This window comes from Tinamus guttatus, unplaced genomic scaffold, assembly GCF_059628265.1.
Source record: "Tinamus guttatus ecotype Peru unplaced genomic scaffold, ASM5962826v1 Tinamus_guttatus_pri_ptg000018l, whole genome shotgun sequence".
In the NCBI taxonomy this organism is placed as follows: Eukaryota; Metazoa; Chordata; class Aves; order Tinamiformes; family Tinamidae; genus Tinamus; species Tinamus guttatus.
In genome coordinates this window covers 700,752-720,494 of record NW_028288552.1, presented here as the reverse complement: position 1 = coordinate 720,494, position 19,743 = coordinate 700,752, and the positions used below count along the sequence as shown (strand labels likewise).

General features: G+C 39.7%; 1 protein-coding gene across 1 annotated transcript in view; it reads right to left on the bottom strand.

Moving 5' to 3' along the window:
• Positions 1-1,053: 1,053 nt before the first annotated feature.
• MET (MET proto-oncogene, receptor tyrosine kinase) overlaps positions 1,054-19,743 on the bottom strand; it is a 64,610-nt gene continuing 45,920 nt past the window's right edge. The window contains exons 11-20 of the mRNA XM_010220918.2: positions 15,340-15,486; positions 13,143-13,299; positions 12,237-12,377; positions 9,833-10,063; positions 7,456-7,536; positions 6,618-6,799; positions 4,930-5,039; positions 2,901-3,066; positions 1,875-2,011; positions 1,054-1,778 (exon numbers count right to left, since the gene is read on the bottom strand). Of these exons, the coding sequence (XP_010219220.2) occupies positions 1,568-1,778; positions 1,875-2,011; positions 2,901-3,066; positions 4,930-5,039; positions 6,618-6,799; positions 7,456-7,536; positions 9,833-10,063; positions 12,237-12,377; positions 13,143-13,299; positions 15,340-15,486 (1,563 nt within the window). The 3' untranslated portion in view covers positions 1,054-1,567. The remainder of the gene's footprint in view (positions 1,779-1,874; positions 2,012-2,900; positions 3,067-4,929; positions 5,040-6,617; positions 6,800-7,455; positions 7,537-9,832; positions 10,064-12,236; positions 12,378-13,142; positions 13,300-15,339; positions 15,487-19,743) is intronic.

The following is a 19,743-nucleotide window of genomic DNA, read 5'->3' as shown; positions in this document are numbered from 1 at the left end:
GGAGTGCGTTTGCAGTCAGTTCTTTTCCTTCTTAATATTTACACAGTATTTTTTAAAGGTTGCTACAATTTATGAATCATGTATGTTGACATACATTTTCTGAAATGTTCACAGTGCAGTATTTTTGTGGCCTAACCAAACCTTGTAAATGTCATTAAAAATAAAGTATTTTTAATATAAAAATAGAATACTTTATGTGTTTACACCAACAAACCCAGTTCTATCCTATACTAAAGGAGCTATACAGTAGTATGCACAGAATTCCACAGGAACAGAAATGACATGTGATGCTTGCCCTAAAGCTACAGTACACTTCCCTAACGAATGCAAGTTTTACTTACTCTCTCTTTTCAACATTGTTGTTTTGGTCCTAATTTGGAAGTTAAAACGGATGTCATAGTCCACTGGATGGTATGAGCCGCGGAGAGGCTAGGGGGCCTAACACTGTTTCTCCTTTTGATCACCCCCCTCAGGTCCTTGGGGCTGGCATGAGGAGCTGTTCACACTCCTGCTAGGGCCCGGGCGGCGCTGGCCGCTGGAGCTGGCTGCGGCTCGTGGTCCTTCGTCCCCGCCGTGGGCCGCCCCGCGGCAGGGCGGGCGGCAGGGCCTCAGCTCCGCGTCGCGCGACTCAGCCGGCAGCGCCGAGGGCCGCCAACCTGCCCCGCTCCTCCTGCTCCCTACAACGGTGCGGCCTCTACTGGGTACTTAATTTGGATGCCTTCATGTTTTCTTTCTCAGAGAGAAGTTAATTCATTACTGAAAGAAACGGAGGCTTCAAGTTTTTCAATAAGACATCTGTCAATACAGAGTGCTACTAAAATAAATAGAAGAATGTTTCGAATAAGGTTGGCACTAGGGATGCTTTAAGCTAGGTGCTTTTTGTTTCATGCTATGTACCGCCTGGCTACAGCAGAGGATTGGCAAGGCTGCCATGCATATGTTATGGCATGCCATTTTTTAATGCTGACTTCTGTAGTTAGACATTTGCCATGAGGCTGGCTCTCGTGGCTGCCTGTCTTCCAAGAATTCTGGTTGATATAGTGCAAAAAAAAAAAAAAAAAAGCGCCAAATTTTGGACTGTGCAGGAGAAAAATATGTTTTGCAGTCTTGTAGCTCTTATTGTTTGTCTTGGCCTTTTGTGTGAAAACCATTTCTGTCTGCACTGCTCATTTTCCTAAAGCACGTGCAACCATAACAGTCCTTCCAGCCTTAGTGATTGATATGCTACATTCTCCTTCATGGTACTGATGACAAATCCTGTGCTTGGGTCTGAGCACAAATTAATGAGGACTGTGGGCACTAGCACTGGATGGTAGCACACAAGGATTTCCATTTGGTAAAGTGATGCAGTTGTCCAAACAGTTGAAAATTGCTGTGATGGTTTATAGAATCCAATAGACTTTAACAACACAGTATCATGACCTTGTACTAGTGCAACCTGGGCAACAACATAAACATGTGCAATGGTGTTCTCACAAAGACTGGGCAGTGAAAAGTAGTGGACAAAATATTTTGCTTTTTGTTCATACTACTAAGAATGGATTTTCCTCTGTTTCAGACATACCCGTCATGTGTCTACATCTGTGTCTGTGTTGTCTTGTGATGATAAAAGAGAAGGATAGGGCGCAATGCACTTCACGTTGACATAAGTAGCATTGACATGAACGTAGTGTTCCCCAACAAAAGTGGAGAAGATGGTAGATATTTTTGAAACCAGTTCAGAAAATGCAGGCCGCAATTCAGGTTTTGGATGCCAGCACTTCAGCATGACTTCATACCTGCAATTCAAATAAAAGTGAAAGATTATGAAATCATGTAAAAAAGGGACATCAAATCAGCAGCATTTGCAGAAGATTTTGCACCTATTTACTTACAGTGGGTCAGGGCAGTATTCAGGTTGTAGTAGCCTTCTTCCTTGTAATAAGTAAACAGTTATATCAAAAGAATTTACATCAGGATAAGGTGGTGCCCCTCTTGTCATAAGTTCCCATAACAACACACCAAAGGACCACTAGAAAACAAAGAAAAAATAATAAATCATTGGGTTGGAGAGCTTTACACTCCACTTTTAGAACATGGTTTGACAGATTTAAGCATTCAAATGCATGGATTCTCCCTTTGAAAAGTTACTTTACTGCATTCAGTTTTCTTTTAAGTGGACTAATAAATGCTGTAGGGACTTGGGGAACCACTTAAATTAGAGCCAGAGAAACTCAGCTAAGTAAATGAAAGCAAAATAAAAGCCTATAGTCCTGCTACTTAACTGGTATAAATTGGCTGGCCTCTTTTGAGGTTAATGCAGCTCTGCCAGTTTACATGAGCTGATGATCTGATTAACTCTGTGTAAATACATACTGAAGCAAATATACCTGGTGAAAATTCTATGCATCACAAGCTAATTTGAATCTGGCTAAATCTGATGGCTAAAACACAAAGTGATCCAGCCAACTAATAATTTCAGTTTATATATATATATATTTTCCTTCATAAATGGCCAGGTAATATTTAAATTGCTGTAGGCAGCAATTTATAAAGCAAATAAAGTCTTTTTGAGACCTATTAAATTTTAAGAGTATCAAAGTTAACCTGTTTTGTCAAGCTTTCCAGAGCCCTTCCTATAGCAGGATTCAGCTCCAGCCTGGTTTCTTAGCGCATCCTTAGTTTCCCTTGGATTTAACTCCTAATGCTTTCCTGAGCATTAACAGGTAATGAGGTGTTGCTCTGTGGCTGGGGCAAATACCCTTTCTGGATATGAAAACAGTCTCTTATTCTTAGGTGAATTAAAGTTGTATGCAAACACAAGTTCTGTTTTGGAATTAGTCCATTCATCAAATGCTAGAAAGATGCCTTTGGCAATAGGAGAGAAATTATCAGATGATACAAATATGTTTGTACATTACCACATCTGACTTTGTTGTGAACTTCTGAGTTTGTAAACTTTCTAAAGCCATCCATTTCACTGGCAGTTTTGCTCCTGTTTTATTGTGCACGCTGTAGTATTCTTTGTCATAGACATCTCTAGCAAGACCAAAATCAGCAACCTTGACAGTGAATTTTTCATCCAACCTACAGAAACAACAGAAAGTTATTAGCTGTAGCTGAGCAGATGGGATTTACAATGATGGTGGCTTATAATGACTGACTCGCATTTTTGAGGCTGTGACTTTGGAAGACAGTCCTTTATCTTGCATCTATTAACTAATGCCATGGTAAAAGAGACAGTGCAGTAAATATATTTGATACCCATTTAACACAGTGAATGAACTCAGGAAATTACTGATATTGTTTTGATAATGCAGTTCAAATTACGGTTCTCTTAAAACAACAGCTCTGTAGAAAAAGATCTTTGCTAATGGCCTATACATCTTGATACTGAGTGCTGCATCATTACTTCCACAGTTGTTCCTTCTTCCTTATCCTTAGAAAGCTCTCATTTTTATTTACAAATCAAGGTATCACTTTCCTATTTATTCTCAATTTGGATGAGGAAGGACCTGTCATTATCCCAATGACTGTCCATATCTAATAACTTAGTCTCCTAACTAAGAAAGTGTTGTGTGTCCACAGTGAAATGGTTACTGGGCAAGGTTGGAAAGGCGTAAGAATTCTGAACTGGTTATAGCTCAAACATACCAGAGGATCTCCCTGGTTTTGCTCTTCCTAAGCTCAGTGTTTATACTAACAAGCGGTATCATTGGCAGAAAATAGAGCATGAGCCTTGGTATACTTAAGACTACCGTCCATTTTACTTGGAGACATCTCTATGTTTAGGTTGCTCTAGGTTGGCAGGGACCTCTGGAGATCACCTTGTCCAACCCCCTGCACAGAACAGGATCAACAAGAGCAAGTTTCTCTGAGGCATGTCCAGATGGGTTTTGAATTTATCTCCAAGGATGGAGAGTCCATAACCTCTCTGGCAAACCATGTTGCAGTAAGATCTCCCAAGAGCTGTTAGCCTCTCTACCAAAGAAAAGACGGTCTTGTGGTCACTGCTAGGACTTGGATTGGATGAGTTGGGCCTTTTATCTAGTAAGCCAATTCATTTTTTCTTAGGAAACCTAGAAAATGCATTTCTCATTACTTTTTTTTCCCTACCTCAAGAAAACAACAGCTGCAAGTAAATGTTTTTTTTTCCAGAGGTTGTGAAACTGCACAAATATGCACACTTTGAAAACGAAAACACAGACAAAGATGACAGGAGTCTATCATGACAGGTGAACAATCTTTTTACAGATGTTTGGAGTTCCAAATTATCACATGCTAAAAATAAGCTCTAAATTTAATACTGTATCCTATTAGTTCACAACATAGATGGTGAATCAACATAGTAGTATCAGCAACTACTGTATAAGTAAATGTGTGAACTGCACTGTCTGGCCATACAGATAACTAGTCAGATTCTTTGCATACTCTTCTTTTTCAGCGTTAGCTTTTATGTAGAATGGAGCCAAACTAAGCTCATACTCATGTAATGAAAGATTGCTGTCAGGAGGACTTGTTATTTCTTTGTGTTCCCATTTTTCTCACAGAGTTCCACCGTGTTCCTCTCCCCACTGCTAGGTGCGGCAGCCGAGACGTGCGGCTTCTGAAGAGCTGGTGGAAGCACTGCAAGTTGAGACAACAGCAGCTTAACTTCCCTTGAGGAGATTCCTTTTAAATTCTCTAACCAACGATTTTGAGAGCCTACACTTTCACCTCATCTGTTCTTATTTCCCACACTTACAAAAGCTTATGTGTAAGAAGTGAGCCTTTAGCAAGCTAAGTAGCTCATGAGTATGCAACTCAAACATCAGTGTAATTGCCGAACAATGAAAAAAAAACCTATTTTGACTAAAAAAAGAGAGCCCTGGAAGCTTGCATTTACCTGTTTACTGTCTTACACAAATGAATGTGATAATGTGCTGGAATTAGATGTATGTATGTACTTACATACAGTTTCGTGCTGCCAAGTCTCTATGGACAAACTTTTTGCTTGCAAGGTATTTCATCCCTTTTGCAACTTGGAGGCCAAATCCAATTAAATCTTTTACTGTTGGATTCTGTAAAAAATAAATGTTTCACAATTGTAATACTTTCAGTGATATAGTGAATGCAGAAGGACAAATAGCTTTCTTTTTTTGCTACAATTTTCAGCTTTTGACCCACCTGTTTTGCCACCAGAATGATCAAGACAGGTCAGTGCTCATAATAAAACTGGCATAAATTTAGGTCAAGTTCTCTCCTCCAGTGAGAAAACACACCTTAAAAAACAACAAAACTAACAGACTCTAGAATTGTGGAGTTTGTAACATAACCAGTATGAGCTGGCCTGGGAGGTGGAACGGTAAATTGGAATCTCTCATCATTTGTGAACCTAGAGTAAGTCAGTAGAAGATGCTAACTATGGAGCTCATCAGCTGAAAATGACCAATAAAGAAATAAACTTTATTTGAAGCAAAATGGGTATGAGCTACCATCAATATTTTGTCATGGAAAAGACAACTGAAACCTTAACAGTCACCCAAGAAGGTAGATTTTCCACAGATGTTGGCAACTGATTAGCTGTCTTTCAAGGTACTGGCGAGATCTTACTGAAATTCTTAAATATAAACCCGTGAGTCTTTTATACAGCAGCATGACCTGTTATGCAACAGTAAGGTTCCACAGATTTTTGTGTTGTTCACATGCTCCATATAATTTTTTTTCAGTGAAACAATCTTCTTCAACTGAGGTTATTATTCTACGTATTAGAGGAAAGCCCATTGGCACTAGTTGCAGACAAGGTACTTGGTGCTTGTGGAGTGGAACAAACAGAAAAGGGAAGAGGTCCCTGAGCGGTCAGAAAGCTCAACTCCCCCAACAGTTTGTTAGACACATGCATATCTTTTGTTTCTACTTTGCTGCTACTGTTGACTGCCATAGAGATAGGAGCCAAATCGCAGTGACTCACAAGTCTTTATCACAACACTGCAAAATGGGTGAAAGTCTATACCATAAAATGGGCTCAGGCAACTACATGAGGCAAGACTTGTGGTTACATACTTGGGAGAAGCAGTGAGGCATATTTGAGAAATCTGTAGCCTTTTAGAGTCTTTTAATGAAAGTGGGAAAATCACTGATAAGAGAGTACTCATAATTTGTACAGCCATTGCTGTTTTTCTTTGTTAAGATAATAAGAAAAATATTGATAGTAACAGGAGTTGTAGCAGTATTTATCTGGACATTAAGATCTCTTATCTAGGCGACGTATAGAGACAGAAGAGCAGATGGTGATGACTGGCACAGCTGTACTGGAGTCAACAGAGAGATGCCAGTTTACACCAGCAGATGGTTGGGCCCCTTGACTTAAATCTAATAAACACATTTGTTTATAAAGAGGTTTAGGGATGGGAAATGAAAAATACTTATTGCTGATAATTTCTGGGAAACATTCTAGAAAGGAATTTGGAGGGGGAAGGGAAGGAGTGGCAGTGCTGTGGCCTGGCTCAGGGCCAACCGAGCAAGTGCCCAAGGTTAAGGCAGAGTAAGAGCAACATGTTATATATATAATGTAATTATCAGAGTTTATAGCATGTGGTGTTGGAACAGGGAGTGGCTCGACTTACATTAGCATTTGGTAGACCTCAGTGTGTACTTACATGCGTCTCATTCCTAATGAAGTTTCGGAGATCACCGTGTTTCATGTATGGAAGGACGACTAGGGGGGATCCTTCATTGGGCAAGCATATTCCCAGGAGGGACAGGACATTGGGATGAGTGAAATCTTTCATGATTATTCCTTCTTTCAGAAACTGAGCTACTTCTTCCAGGTCTGTAATCCCTGAGAAATTCAATAATAAAATGAAGTAAAATTAAAAAAAAAATCGAACTGCAGTTCATTTCTTTAGAGTAAATCATAGTGTAGCAGAAGTGGTAATGATAAACTACAAATATACTCCCCAATTCCCTGGTTACAACTAGGGTCTGTGCATAGGTTTTCTTACAATGACCAAATACACTGGTTGTTAGTAATGTTAATTCCCTTTCTCCTTTTCTTAGTGTAAATTATTTAGAATTGAAAAGCAAACTTAAGAAAAGCTTGGAATAAATTCTGATATAGTATGCTCCTGCTTTTCCAGCAGTTTTGCCTAATGTTTAGCAATTCTACTTGCAAAAACAATCTTAAATAATTGGTAGAATAGGAAATGATGCTGCCTTCAGTAAAATAGGAAATGACACTGCCTTTCCTTTATTTTCTTACACTGCCTTTCCCTAATTTTATTCTATCTCTTTCTTTGTAGAGAAGACATAGACATTTCATTTGATGAACAAATACATAGCAATGCCTCATGGCAATCTAAAGTCAGTTGCTCCAGAGATAAATCCATCTGCAACTATGAATTTTTATTTTTGAAAGTACACTTTACTGTAATTAATAAGGCACTCTGGTTATTTCTGGAGTTATGGTAATGTCTCACTATTAAACATGTAACTCACTATTCAGTGACTTCACGGCACAATGAATTTTCCTGCCATCGTTATCCAGCAATGTCCCATGGTACACACACCCAAAATGTCCTGTGTAAAAAATGAGTAAGATTATTGAGTAAAATTAGCTTTCTGGTATTTTCCACTGTCTAATGATTATGCTTTAACAAAGTGATCACACTCCACTGTTGTCCAATTCCCAACACTTGCAAGTATATAACACATAAAAGCAGAATTACATAAAATGAAAACTCTATTTATTTGCAGCATAATTGAGATATCCTGACTAGGTGGAAAGTATAAATAATGAGAAGGCTGGCGCCACAACTGCTTCATATTCTTATAATGACCATGCACACAAAAAACATATTAGCCTCTTCCCAGCATACTCTTTTCTTGGTTATAGGTCACAGGAGGGCATGGGAAGGCCCAAAGGAGGAGTTATAAGGAACTGATTGTGACTACTGGACCAATGGTTTCCAAGCCTCCACTACACGGTTCTCAAAACTGCACAGCCTTTATCGGTCTTCAGCTGTACAAGGAAGTCAGAGTGGGCTTATGGTCTTCCTTGTTCTGCTATGGAGTGTTGAGTGGTGTGCTGGTCATAAAACTTTGGGAACCACTGCTGCTGACCACATCACTAAGAGGCAGTTTGTGGTATCAGTGAGTCTATGATTTCTGCTATGCTCCTCTTCCTAGTGGGAAATAACATTAAAAATGCTGAGCATAACTTGCCTTCATGCTGATAGAAATAAACTGTTGGGGACACAGAAATCCTTACTGATCCTGTGCTTTCCTGTCACGGAATTGGAGTAGGTGGCAGAGTGGGGAAGCTCCATATTAGAACTTACTTTGGCCCATTTGGGAAACACAGAGAAATCTGAACTCCAGGCATAGGCACTAAATTATCCAGATCAAATTATTTACATGTAATTTTGTTTTTCTTCATAAATGGATCATTTACTGGGCATTTAAAAATATAAATATATGCAGTTAGCAAAATAATTTTGTCAAGTATGAGCTCAGCACAGAGAACAAGTCTATTTCAATCATCCTACTTAGGTTCCAGTCATAAGCGCTGGTCAGAGCCCAGTTGGCTTTGATTTTGGCTTGGGGTAAAATTAACACAATGTTTGTTTTATAAAAGCAGCTAAAATCCCTTCAGAGCACAGATCATTTGGAACCTGGGCACAAATCCTAAATCGGGTGTGTCTGCAATATTTTTGATTTTGGTTCATTCCTAGTTTCTAGGAGAAAATTAAAAAAGGTTAATTATATTGGTGTCATATTTTTCAGCATTTAAAATGGGAATAGCTTGGCTTTCTCTGAAACAAGAAAGAAAAGAAAAGGGCCCACCCTTGCTTTGGGGATGAAGAAGTGTAATATGTGGACGGGAAACAGTGATTGTTTATTTGATTCGTGGCTCTTTTCCTGAAGAAGATGCATTAGGAATATCATTTACAGCCAATTTTTAAATCATTTTTCTGACATTCAACAGGACACCTCTTCTGTGTAATCTGTAGAAGTACTGAAAATTCAGCTTCCACTTGAGTTATGATAGGTTCTTCACATAGCTTTTAGAAAATGTCACTGAGAGAATATTTGTTTGGGTTGTGAAAGAAGAAAGGAACCTGCTGAAGGAGAGGTAAAGGAATAAGGATGATGATAAGGTCAAGAAAAAGGGGACTTGGTATGCCAGGGACAAGAGCAAAGGGAAGAGAATTGGGAGTTACACGGGGCTGTTCTTGAGCTGCAGAGAGGAATGAGAGGCACCAGAGCGCTTGTGATATGAAGAAGCAGGTAGCGAAGGAAATTCCTGACCTTGAAGTGGGGCAAAGCAGCACAGAAGGAACCTGCAGAGAAGAATGGGCATGTGCCCTTCAGCTGCCTCACGTTGACGTTTACGGAGTGCGGCTGGAGACTGCAGAGGTTTCAATGTCATGTAGCAATCTCAACTCTCATGTGTACAGTTTAGGAAGTCTCTGCCTCAGCATCCTCTGCCCCAAAGGCTTGTGCCTTAGGCTCCTGTGAGGCTGCTGTAGTCTCCCCAGCACCCCAGGAGTGGTGGCCCTGGCCGTCCTCTCCAGTGAATGACACGACTATGAAATGCGAGCGAGGCAGCTTAGAGGGACCTGCAGGTCTCTCAGTTCAAAGGAGTCCCAATAAATAGCAGACTCCTTCTCCTATCTGCTGTTGTCTCCAACACAACCCTTCATCTGCCTTAGAAGGCCTCATGCCCTTTACTCTCCCCTTGATTTGGTGGAAGGGATGCAGTACTGAAAGAGGTAAAAACGATAAACCTGCAGATAGTCACCATATTCAGACCATTTTATAACGGCCATGTGGAAGGAACCCATATTTGCTAGGTGAGAGTCCTGGTACCCACCTCGTCCTATTACTTCACTGAAGTGCACGATCAGGCTGTCAGCACCGATGACCACATGCTGGACTTCCTTGACCAGGTCTGGATTTAAGGCACTGATATCAATGTGGACATTAGTTTGGAGCAGCGGACTGGCTAAATCTGAGTCCCCACTGGACAGAATTGGGGAGAGGTCAGAATGAGGATACTGCGCCGGTCGGCATGAGCCATTCTGCGACATGCTCGGAAACTGGTCTGCGAGGCAAACAGAAACGGTTACAATCCTGCCAGACAGAATGCTCCTTGGAAAACAGACAGCTTTATTTCATTGGTGATCAAGTGTTTGAGTTTAGCAGTGTGGAAGTGGCTTGGCTTTGCAGAAGTTTCAGTCACAAAGGGAAAATGAAAAAATGCATTGCTGATCTGCCAAACTCCAGGGAAACCATGTCACTAGAAACTTATGCTAATCTCAGCCCTGATTTTATAGAAGTAAGTGGCAAAACTTCTGCTTTTCTGAGGGGATGGAATGAGGCCTTGATGTTTCTTGCCAAGTGCAGCCTGTGGGATTTCTAGTGATTGGGAGTATCAAGAGTCAAATGGAAGATGACAGTAAAATGAGCGGAGGAAATAGTAAACAATTAAAAATATGAAACTTTTATTATTGGTAGGTTCTAATTTGGTAAGGAACCTTACATTTCATGAAGATTTCCTAACTGCTGGTGACTAGCTATATTTATCCAATGGTAAATATTCAACCAGGGAAATGCCTAGAGGTGATTCATATCCTGTAACTGCTGAAGATAATACAGTTGGTGCTACACATGCAAATAACATAAGCCAGCTAATTTAAAATAGCAGAAATTAAACCATTTCTGTTAAGCAAGGAGTATTTATCCGAAAAAATTATTTTTATCAACAACATGTTTTTCAGGTATTTTAAATTGCTTTTATTTAAAAGCTCTTCATAATAACTTGTAGTAGAATTAAGAAGCTAAATTTATATTAGCACAATTTTAATCTAGAATCATTACAGTGGAGTCAATAGGCAGAATTTTGCCGAAGGACAGAAAAAAAAAGTGTGAGAGGATTTAATTTAACAACAATTTAACAACATCAATTATCACATATTTTATCAGAGAGTTGTTGCACTGACATGCTTTATATATTTATGAACAAAACCTGGAAAGTTTTTATATAACATTAATGTTATTGCTCCAGGTGCTGAGAAAAACTCAGTGTTGCTCTATCTAGAAGCAAAAATACAAATTCTTCCATTTACCACGGCATATTTGTGTTATCAAAGGCGAATATCTATTTAATAAGTATGGCAAAATACTTTAGCCAGGATTTCAAAGCAGTTTTTATAGTTGCTACATGTAAGCCTGCATGCTTTCTAATGTTTCTAACATTTTATTCTTTTACAGTAATTTAACTGAATATTCATTCAGGAATATTCAGTAAATGAATCCACTTCTCTGGTGCATTCCCTGCTGTACTTTGGCAGTGCATGGTGGCCTCAGGATCACTGGAGACTTGCCCTCCACTAAGGATTTTAGCATAGTTTTGTCTCTGTTGCAACTTCTCAACCACTTTCCCTTCTAACCGCTGGCACAGGCTTCCCTTTTCCATTGGGAATCCTTCAATCAAGAAACATCCTGTGCAAGCTGACTGCTGCAATTAAAGAATCATAGAGGAAACTGGGAACTGGCCTGATTTGGGTGGTTTCTATTAAGTTGCATACAGCAGCACCTGACATAGTACAGACTATACCTACACCAAGACTAAGAAGAATGGTGCTATAAGCCATAAAAATACATTCAGCAGAAAAGTATTCTTCCCTCATGCTCAAAGACCTGAAAGTGAAACAATGTGTTTTCTGAGCTGGCCTCCCAGGACACATGAACCTCAGCCAAACTGGGACAGTTTTTATAGCCCCGGTAGTTTAATTTTTAAAATGAATATTTCTGGGTCATACAGATGCCACTTTGCTGCCTTTATAGGAGAGGCACGAACAGAAGAAAGAGTAGCCATTTACAGAAATTCATTTCTCATGCAGGGCTGACAGAATGGATTTATAATGACTATATATGAACTCGCAGAGACACACTAAATCTGGAGCCACTTCTTGTCATCCTTAAAATCACTTCTGCAGGCTGGATTTGCCCATAGTATGGACCTCAAGATAACACAAAATCCTGACATCCACCAGCTCCTCCAACAGAAAAAAAAGTTTAAAAAATTCCTTTGCATCCTGATCTTGGGAAGCACCTGTGAAGCTCTGTTCTATGAGCATGAATGTCCCAAACAGTGGATACACAGATAAAAAATTGTAATCAAGTTTTAGTCAAAATAGCTACTACCTGATGACAGCTGAAAAGCAGGGTGTATAAAAAGGCATCATCTGTCTAGATTCATAAAAGGCACTAACCTTCTAGGAAAGTTGATCTGTAGTCAACAGATTCACTTGAAACCATTTCTGTGGTTGGACTTACGCTCCGGGCGCTCACCAGCCTGTCCAGATGAGGAGTGTGTACTCTGCCGTCATAGCGCACCAGATCGCTTCCCAGGTCTGAGCAGGGATGAGAAAGAAGTATTAGGAAACCCTCCTGCAGAATTCATTTACGTTAGGCTTTTCTGCTCTGCCAAGGAAAGGGTCAGGTTGTTGCTCAGACAGACATGCACAAGATCTGAGCTTTAGCAATTCGGAGGAGACAGCAGGAGACTTGCTGTAACTCATGGTAAAGCCCTGTCCAAGCTCCTGGGCTATGGCTGTGTGGGAAGATATAAGAAAGCTTCAAAGCTTCTGGAGCCAGGTTGATGACCTGAACATGATACCACTTCATAAAACAACTAGTTTTATGCTAGTTCCCCTTTTCCATCTTCCTTGCTTGGTGCATGGTTCCTACACAGAGGAAACCCAGACCTGGTGCCAGAGGGAGCATGAGATGGGGGCATCACAGGGCTCTGCATCTTGCATAGTCCGGGTACAGCCCAAAGGATTGCAGGGCAACTGGATGAAGCTGAGAAATGTTTGGTTCCGGGTTCATAATTTACTAATCTCCTCTTCCAAGGCTGCTTGGGGAAGAGAAGTTATTAAGTTTCTGTAATGGTTCAGAGCTCCTCCTCCTTTTCGTTTATATCTACTGTGGCCCTTCACCCAGCCAGGCAGCAAAGTTGCTGAAACGTGACTAAAAATTGGACCAGATTGTGAAACTTCTGCTAATAGATTGCAGAAGAGCGTTGCATGGAATTTTAGCACAGCATAAATTAAAATAAGGTTTTACACTATAAGCTATAATAACTAAATTATTTGATTGAATTGACTATGATGAACCTTTAATTTGCTTCTTCTTCCTCCTCCAGAGGAAAATCACCAAGCAGACCAAAATTAAAATTGATGTTGAAACAACTCCAGCAATCAGTCCTGTGAAATTCTGATCTTGCCGAATCAGCACTTTTCCAATAACCGTTGACAAAACTTCTTGCTTCCACTGGAAAAAATAAAGAAAAAGTAGATATCGCGAAGGCAAACAAGAATTGCACTATTAGCACTAAAGAATGAGCTGGAAATGCCCCATGTGAATTAATCTTGATTTCTAAATGCTCCACTGGGAGACAAAATTTGGAGTGGAGCAATGATTATACTGCTCCATATGAAATCAGATCTACCTTTGACTGGGTCATTACATGCTTTCAAGAGTGCTGGTAGTGACACAGCTACACACACGTACACCCTGCTCACACCAGTCACTCGCACATGCTTTGGAAAACAGGGTCCCGCTGCTACAACACTCTAATTCAAAGGGCTAAATTCAAGCTTCTACTCAAATCATGCAGGCAAATGCATGGGGCTGAGGCTTTGCCTAAAAAAATAGCCCAAATATTTTTAACATGCGTCCGTTTGGCATAAATAGGCTGCAATGTCAGACTCCCTTTCTGTTGACAGCGTGCCTGCGGTTTGGTTCCCAAGCTCACGTGACGCCGTCCCTTGCCAGTTGCTCGCTTGTCGACAGTTTAAAGAAACAAAACATAACAAAACTCCCCCAAACCCAACAGCGAAACAAACACTGAGCAGCTAATGGGGAAAAAGCTCTTTTGGGTCACGTGGGCCCAACTCAGAGAGCCGGAATGCTTTTGGCCATCTTTTCTCTTCTTTCCATGGAATTAATTCCTTTGGGTACTGTAATGATGGATTTGCCCGTCAAAAGAGCAAATTTTCTTCCTTGCTGGGCACACTGCATTTTCTGAGATTCCTTGCCAGTAAACAAGCAGCAACCTTGTTTAACCCCTTTGTTCTCTCCTATTGTATGAAATAGCTATAAATATATCTTTCTTAGAGGTTAAGGCAATAGCACATAGTAGAGCTGATTCAATAAAATTCAACTCCCACATGCTTATTTAAAAATATTAGCCAGTATAAATGTAATGCATGCACAAATTTTATATGAAACTATGTTTTAGGGATTTGGGAAACAGATTTGCCAGAAGGAGATGTACAGGGATAAGTCTAATTTTATAGTTACACATCCAAGAAATGGAAATTGTACTACTTATAGCAAATTAATTCTATTTTACATAAATTATTAAAATAATATTTACTGTATGAATAAAGTTAATTAGTCATTATTATTTCACTAGACTGCAGCAGCACATAGAAAGGACATTTATGGCCCAGGATCCTGCTCAGATGAGTCATAAATATATAGAAAAAAAAGATGGTCTCTGCTCCAAAGAGTTTACAGTCTGAATGAAAATCATTACACAAACTTTGATCCTATTCACACTTAGATGCCTGGCAAAATTACCAATATTACAGACTCAGAGTCCGTAATCAGCAAATTTAGTTTAACCATAAAAAACTTTCAACCTTCTGTGGTTTTCTATACTTATATATTAAAAGATGTAAAGATTTTGAAAGACTTCTGTCATATTTTATGAATTGGTTGGTCAAAATTGTTTGCCATTTAATCTGCAGGAGCATTCCAAATGATTCTACTGAAATCATGTTTAGGACAATAGATAATAAATCTCAAATATTTGTCCGAAGCATCTGATTTCAAAGGAAAGAAAAAAACAAAAACATACACGCATGAAAAAAAGTGGAGGATCAGAAAGGATCAGAACCTACTGACCTTGGCGGATATTTTTTTTTCAGAAACAAGGAGCTGTGAGCTCAAAGCAAAGCTACCTCATTATAGTTCACATTCTTCCCTGTATGTTGCCTCTTGTATTTGGGTTAAGTAATATCTTTTTATTTTTGTACTTAGTTTAGGTCCTACTCTGTGTTTAAGGCTCCACAAAGTCTCCACACACAGAGATGACAATAACAACAACGACAGCAACAACAATCACAACGACGTTACTTGTTAATAATCAGTATTATTTTGAATATCAATCCCAAACAAACAGGGATATAAGAATCCATGTAAACACAGATTTAGGCTTATATTTAAGGTTTGTAGGTTCCATAGTGACACTGGGATTGATACTAAAAATCACATTAATATCAGAGTGCAGAGTAGCCACCTCACCTCTATATTTAGCTCCCCGTTGGATTTCAGCAGATCTCTTGGAACCGTACACAGAATTGATTCTGACTGCAAGAGCAGGTTTTCGCAGCTTTTATTTCCAACTTTTAGCACCTCTCCTTTAACAGCTTCTGAATCAATATAATTTCCCTTGGAAAAAAAAATCAATTTTATATTACATAACCGACTCATAAAAGTTAAGGAGAAGTCCTTTTATTACCTTGGAAAATATTATCTTAATGGAAAAACAGTTGTGAAATAAGACAAGAAATAACCCAAGATTATGTTGCCCTGTCAATGCATATCCTTTTATTTATTCTTTTAAATGGAAGTTTGACAGAAAGGTCGGAGTGGATTATAATGTTTAAGGATAAAGTCTGCTGTCATGAACACTCACTAGCACTACTACAGCCCATAAAGTCTTCTAAAACTGTAGATGTTCAAGGAATAAATTTTGTTGATTTTGTTTAAATTTTTGCATAATTTGCATGAGAAAGGAAGCATTATACAACCCTGTAGTTTGTACAGAACTGGCATTATGTTACCCACAAAATACAGGCATCTCAAACATTTTGTTTTGCAAGTGTTTGTGGTGCAAGGAGAGAAGCTTTGAAAAGAGAACAAGTGAACTGTAATCGTAAAAACAGACAGATCTGTTAAATGGAATCACGTTGTTGAGATCAAAGAGGAAGAAGCCCTTGTAAAGATGACAGCATTAGAAGGGCACTACTTACTCAGAAACCTGCCTTCACATTGCAGGCTTGGATGAAATATTATTCCTAGTGGTATCGTGTGAGTAGAGTCCAAAGGCCAAGTTCAGGTTCGCTTGTGCTAGGGATGTATCAGTATTGTAGGAGCTGCGGTTCTGCCCTGAGGAGTGTTCAGCCTCGCACAAGATAAGATGAAAGTGCGAGCATATTAAGCAGGGAGAAAAGAAAGAAAGGAGGAGGGGGAGTGATGGTGCCACAGTGCTACAATCTCCTCATGTGCTCTTGATCTGGGAGTTTTTCATGAGAAGGGAGGACAGAAGAACACATAACGCCTGACATTGCAGTGAGGCACAGCGTGCTGAAAAGAAAACAAGAATCCCTTTTGAAGGAAAAATGTTACTTTGGAATACATTTTAGGCTTGCTGCAGAATTAAACTGAACCCTGGGAAAATGTGCATAAAAACATGGGAGAGTCCGTTTAATGTCCTATCATAACCCTAGCAAACCTGCATCCCTGGGGAGTGACTTTTAATCACTGGCCAACAAAGTCCGTGTTGCCCCCTCTGCTCTTTCTTCTTGGAGCCATTCTGTTTAATATTAAGTAAATAGTCAACGGGCAAGAGAGCATGTGACTTACTCTTACTCATTAGTATGAAGATTTGCTGGAGACTGTGAGACAGTCATGTTCAAATCTTTCCTTTGAAGCATCTATCTTCAAAAACTTGAACTTGTGTCTCCCATCTCCAAGATAAATATGTTGCCCAGGGAACTGTGCGTGAATGCCTTTCTCCTACAACAAATTTCAGATTTTTTTTTCCACCAACTTGATGCTTCCCCAAAGGAAAAAATAATAATTATGTCATCAAAAGCTGGTCCTTAGCCACTTATTAAAGACCAACTTCCTCACAGCTATAGAGAGATCAAAATAATTTTGGCCTAGGAGAGAGAATTTCTGAGATGCCTAAAGAGATTAACCTGGAAAGAATGAGGAGTTACACATTCCAGTTTAGTTTGCTCAGAGCTATTAGGGTTTCTCTATGGCACTATCTGGGCCCAGATGCTAAGGTAAATATGTTTTTCTATGTAATGTGGAAAAGATGAAAAAAATTATAAATAGACATGAAGAGTTACTTAAGATTATTTTATAAAGAATGTAGTTTTCTGCTTTAGAACCAGGCTTGTCTTGTCTTGCTTAATAGGTTTAAGTCTTATCTTTTAGTTTTGGGACAGATATTTCATAGAACAGTGAAGATCCAAATGTGTGTGACATGGAATAATTTATTTCTCTAGTGAAAGGACTTATATTTATAAATACATTTAAGTCAAACAGAGGTTCATACTTGTGTCTCTTCTTGAAGAATGTGCAGAAATTTAGTACAGGTTTGGTGTACTACCAAACAACTGGTGTACAACCACTGATCAGACAAAGCCTCTGTAGGTGATGCAGTTGTATCTCCACTTAGGAAATGACTGGAAGCAGTCCATGGATAGTGTAAGAAGGGTTTACGCCAGAGGACACCACCAGCAGTATGTTATCTTTGCAAAGTAGAGGATTGCTTCTCTAGAGAAGAAAAAGAAAAAAGACATAACAGGAGTAAAGTAATGACCTTCTTTCTGAGTCATAGAAAGAAGATGCTGGAAGCTTCCCAGAGAGTCTAGCAGCCAGCCTGGTGCAGAGTCCCAAAACAGAGATGCCGCTGCACTTCAAAGAGCTGTTCTGCACCAAGAAGGCAGGGAAGGGCATTTTCAAGAGCCTCCAAAGTGATGGTCACAGCAGGGTAAGACAAGCACCCTCACTGCAAGTACAGGCCAAGTGTTTCTGATATGGGTAATCCTGTCCCTGAGCGTGTAATAACTTGCCATGCTGAAGGACAGACTGTTTCCTTGACCTAAGCTGCAGTGAAAGTTCCCAATTATGTGAAGTGGCCGGACTGAGGCTCTAAAGGAAACCTGTCCATGAATTCTCTATGAATATCCCAGATTATAGCTGATACCACAGTGGCACTTCCAGGAAGACAGAACATCTTTTGCCAGGAAATATTATTTCCATTTTGGAAATAATATTTCAGTCTTCTGAGTACAGAAGAATTCAAAAAACAAGCTAATCCTACGGACAAACTATCCATTTCTTCTGTAGTTTGGGAATATTATGGGCAGACTGAGGTTAGAGGCTACTTCTTTTTCTCCATTTAGGATGGGAAAATCTAGGATAGCTGTTGGGCCACTAGTGAGTCAGTTTACAGGTACTGGTCACAGGCTCCTATGAGATACAGGGAATAGTTATGTTCTCTTGAGCAGACTGAATTATCTGGTTGTCTCTAACTGTGAAAGGCCAGAATTTCCCATACCCTGAGTGCTTCCAAAGTTGGCAGGAGATGGGAGCACTTCTGAAGTGGTGTCTTTGTGGTGCTGGAGGAGGAAAGTGCAGCAAGTCACTGCTGTGACCCCTCTGACTGGTGATGGTGGGCACTGAGAGACTTCAAAGAGTCACATACTTGGCAAAGGAAGACAGTGATGATGTGGGACCTTGACAGACTCAATAGTGTGGAAGACAACAAGGATGTCACTGAAGACAAGAGAGACTGGCATTCCTGGCACACAGTGCCCTGACTGTGTTTTAGATAGAAGACCTAATGTTTTTTTGTGTGTAACATTTTCTTATAAAAACATGTTGTGGTCATCAGGCAAAACCAAACAGAACCTTTCAATCAGTACCCACTGTAATTTAATGTAGCCAAATATGTCACACTAGATTAGTTTGACTGAAAAACTTGTGATAAAAGCTCCCTCCACCCCTCTAAAACTAATTAAGAGAAAGATAAAAGAACTTTGGTTTGGTAGAACAGTTTGTTCACTGAAGCAAGTTGCCATTTAATTTCATGCTGGTCTTGCTTAATTACTGCACAGAATATGACCATGAGGCATGTAAACTTGTGTGCATATGTTTTTGTATGGGGTCAGGGAAAAGTGTTGCCAATATGGCTTGTAATGATCTTTTGGCTACGAATATAATTTCTGAAAGTTGCCACACTGTTTAGATAGAAGCATCCACTATAATTAATTCTATTTAGAAAAAGATGTTAAATTGGTGCTTGTTCATGCTTTGTTCTAAGAGACCAGCTTTCGCTAATGTCATTGGTTGGTTGCCAGGAAATAATCAGGGCTTGGGTAGACATATACCATGGGTGCCATGACTACAAGTGACACCAAAGCTACAAAGTTATCACTATGGTCAGTCTTTAGTGGGATGGTCCTCAGCCAGACTTCGCTACCTGAACGGCTTCTTCTCATCTGTGTTGTTTCACATAAATACATGGCACTAGGAACATCTCCTTAATGGTGAATAAAAGAAAGATGAGTGACTGGAAAGCACTTAGTTTTTGACCTCATCCTTCCCATCCCTCTGGGAAGGTTATGGAGGAAGTTCTTAGAAAAACCATTTCCAGGAACATGAAGCATAACAAAGTGATTGGGAACATCCAGCACAGGTTTCCTATAGACAAATTTTGCCCAAGCAACGTGATTGCCTTTTATGATGATTTGCTCTGTAAATGAGGGGAAGAGCAATGGACAACATTTATCTTGATATTAGCAAGGCTTGCAACACAGTCTGTCCCAGCATCTTTGTAGACAAACTGGGAAGATATGGACCGAATGGGTGGACTGTAAGGTAGTTGAAACAGTTGGGCCATCAGTT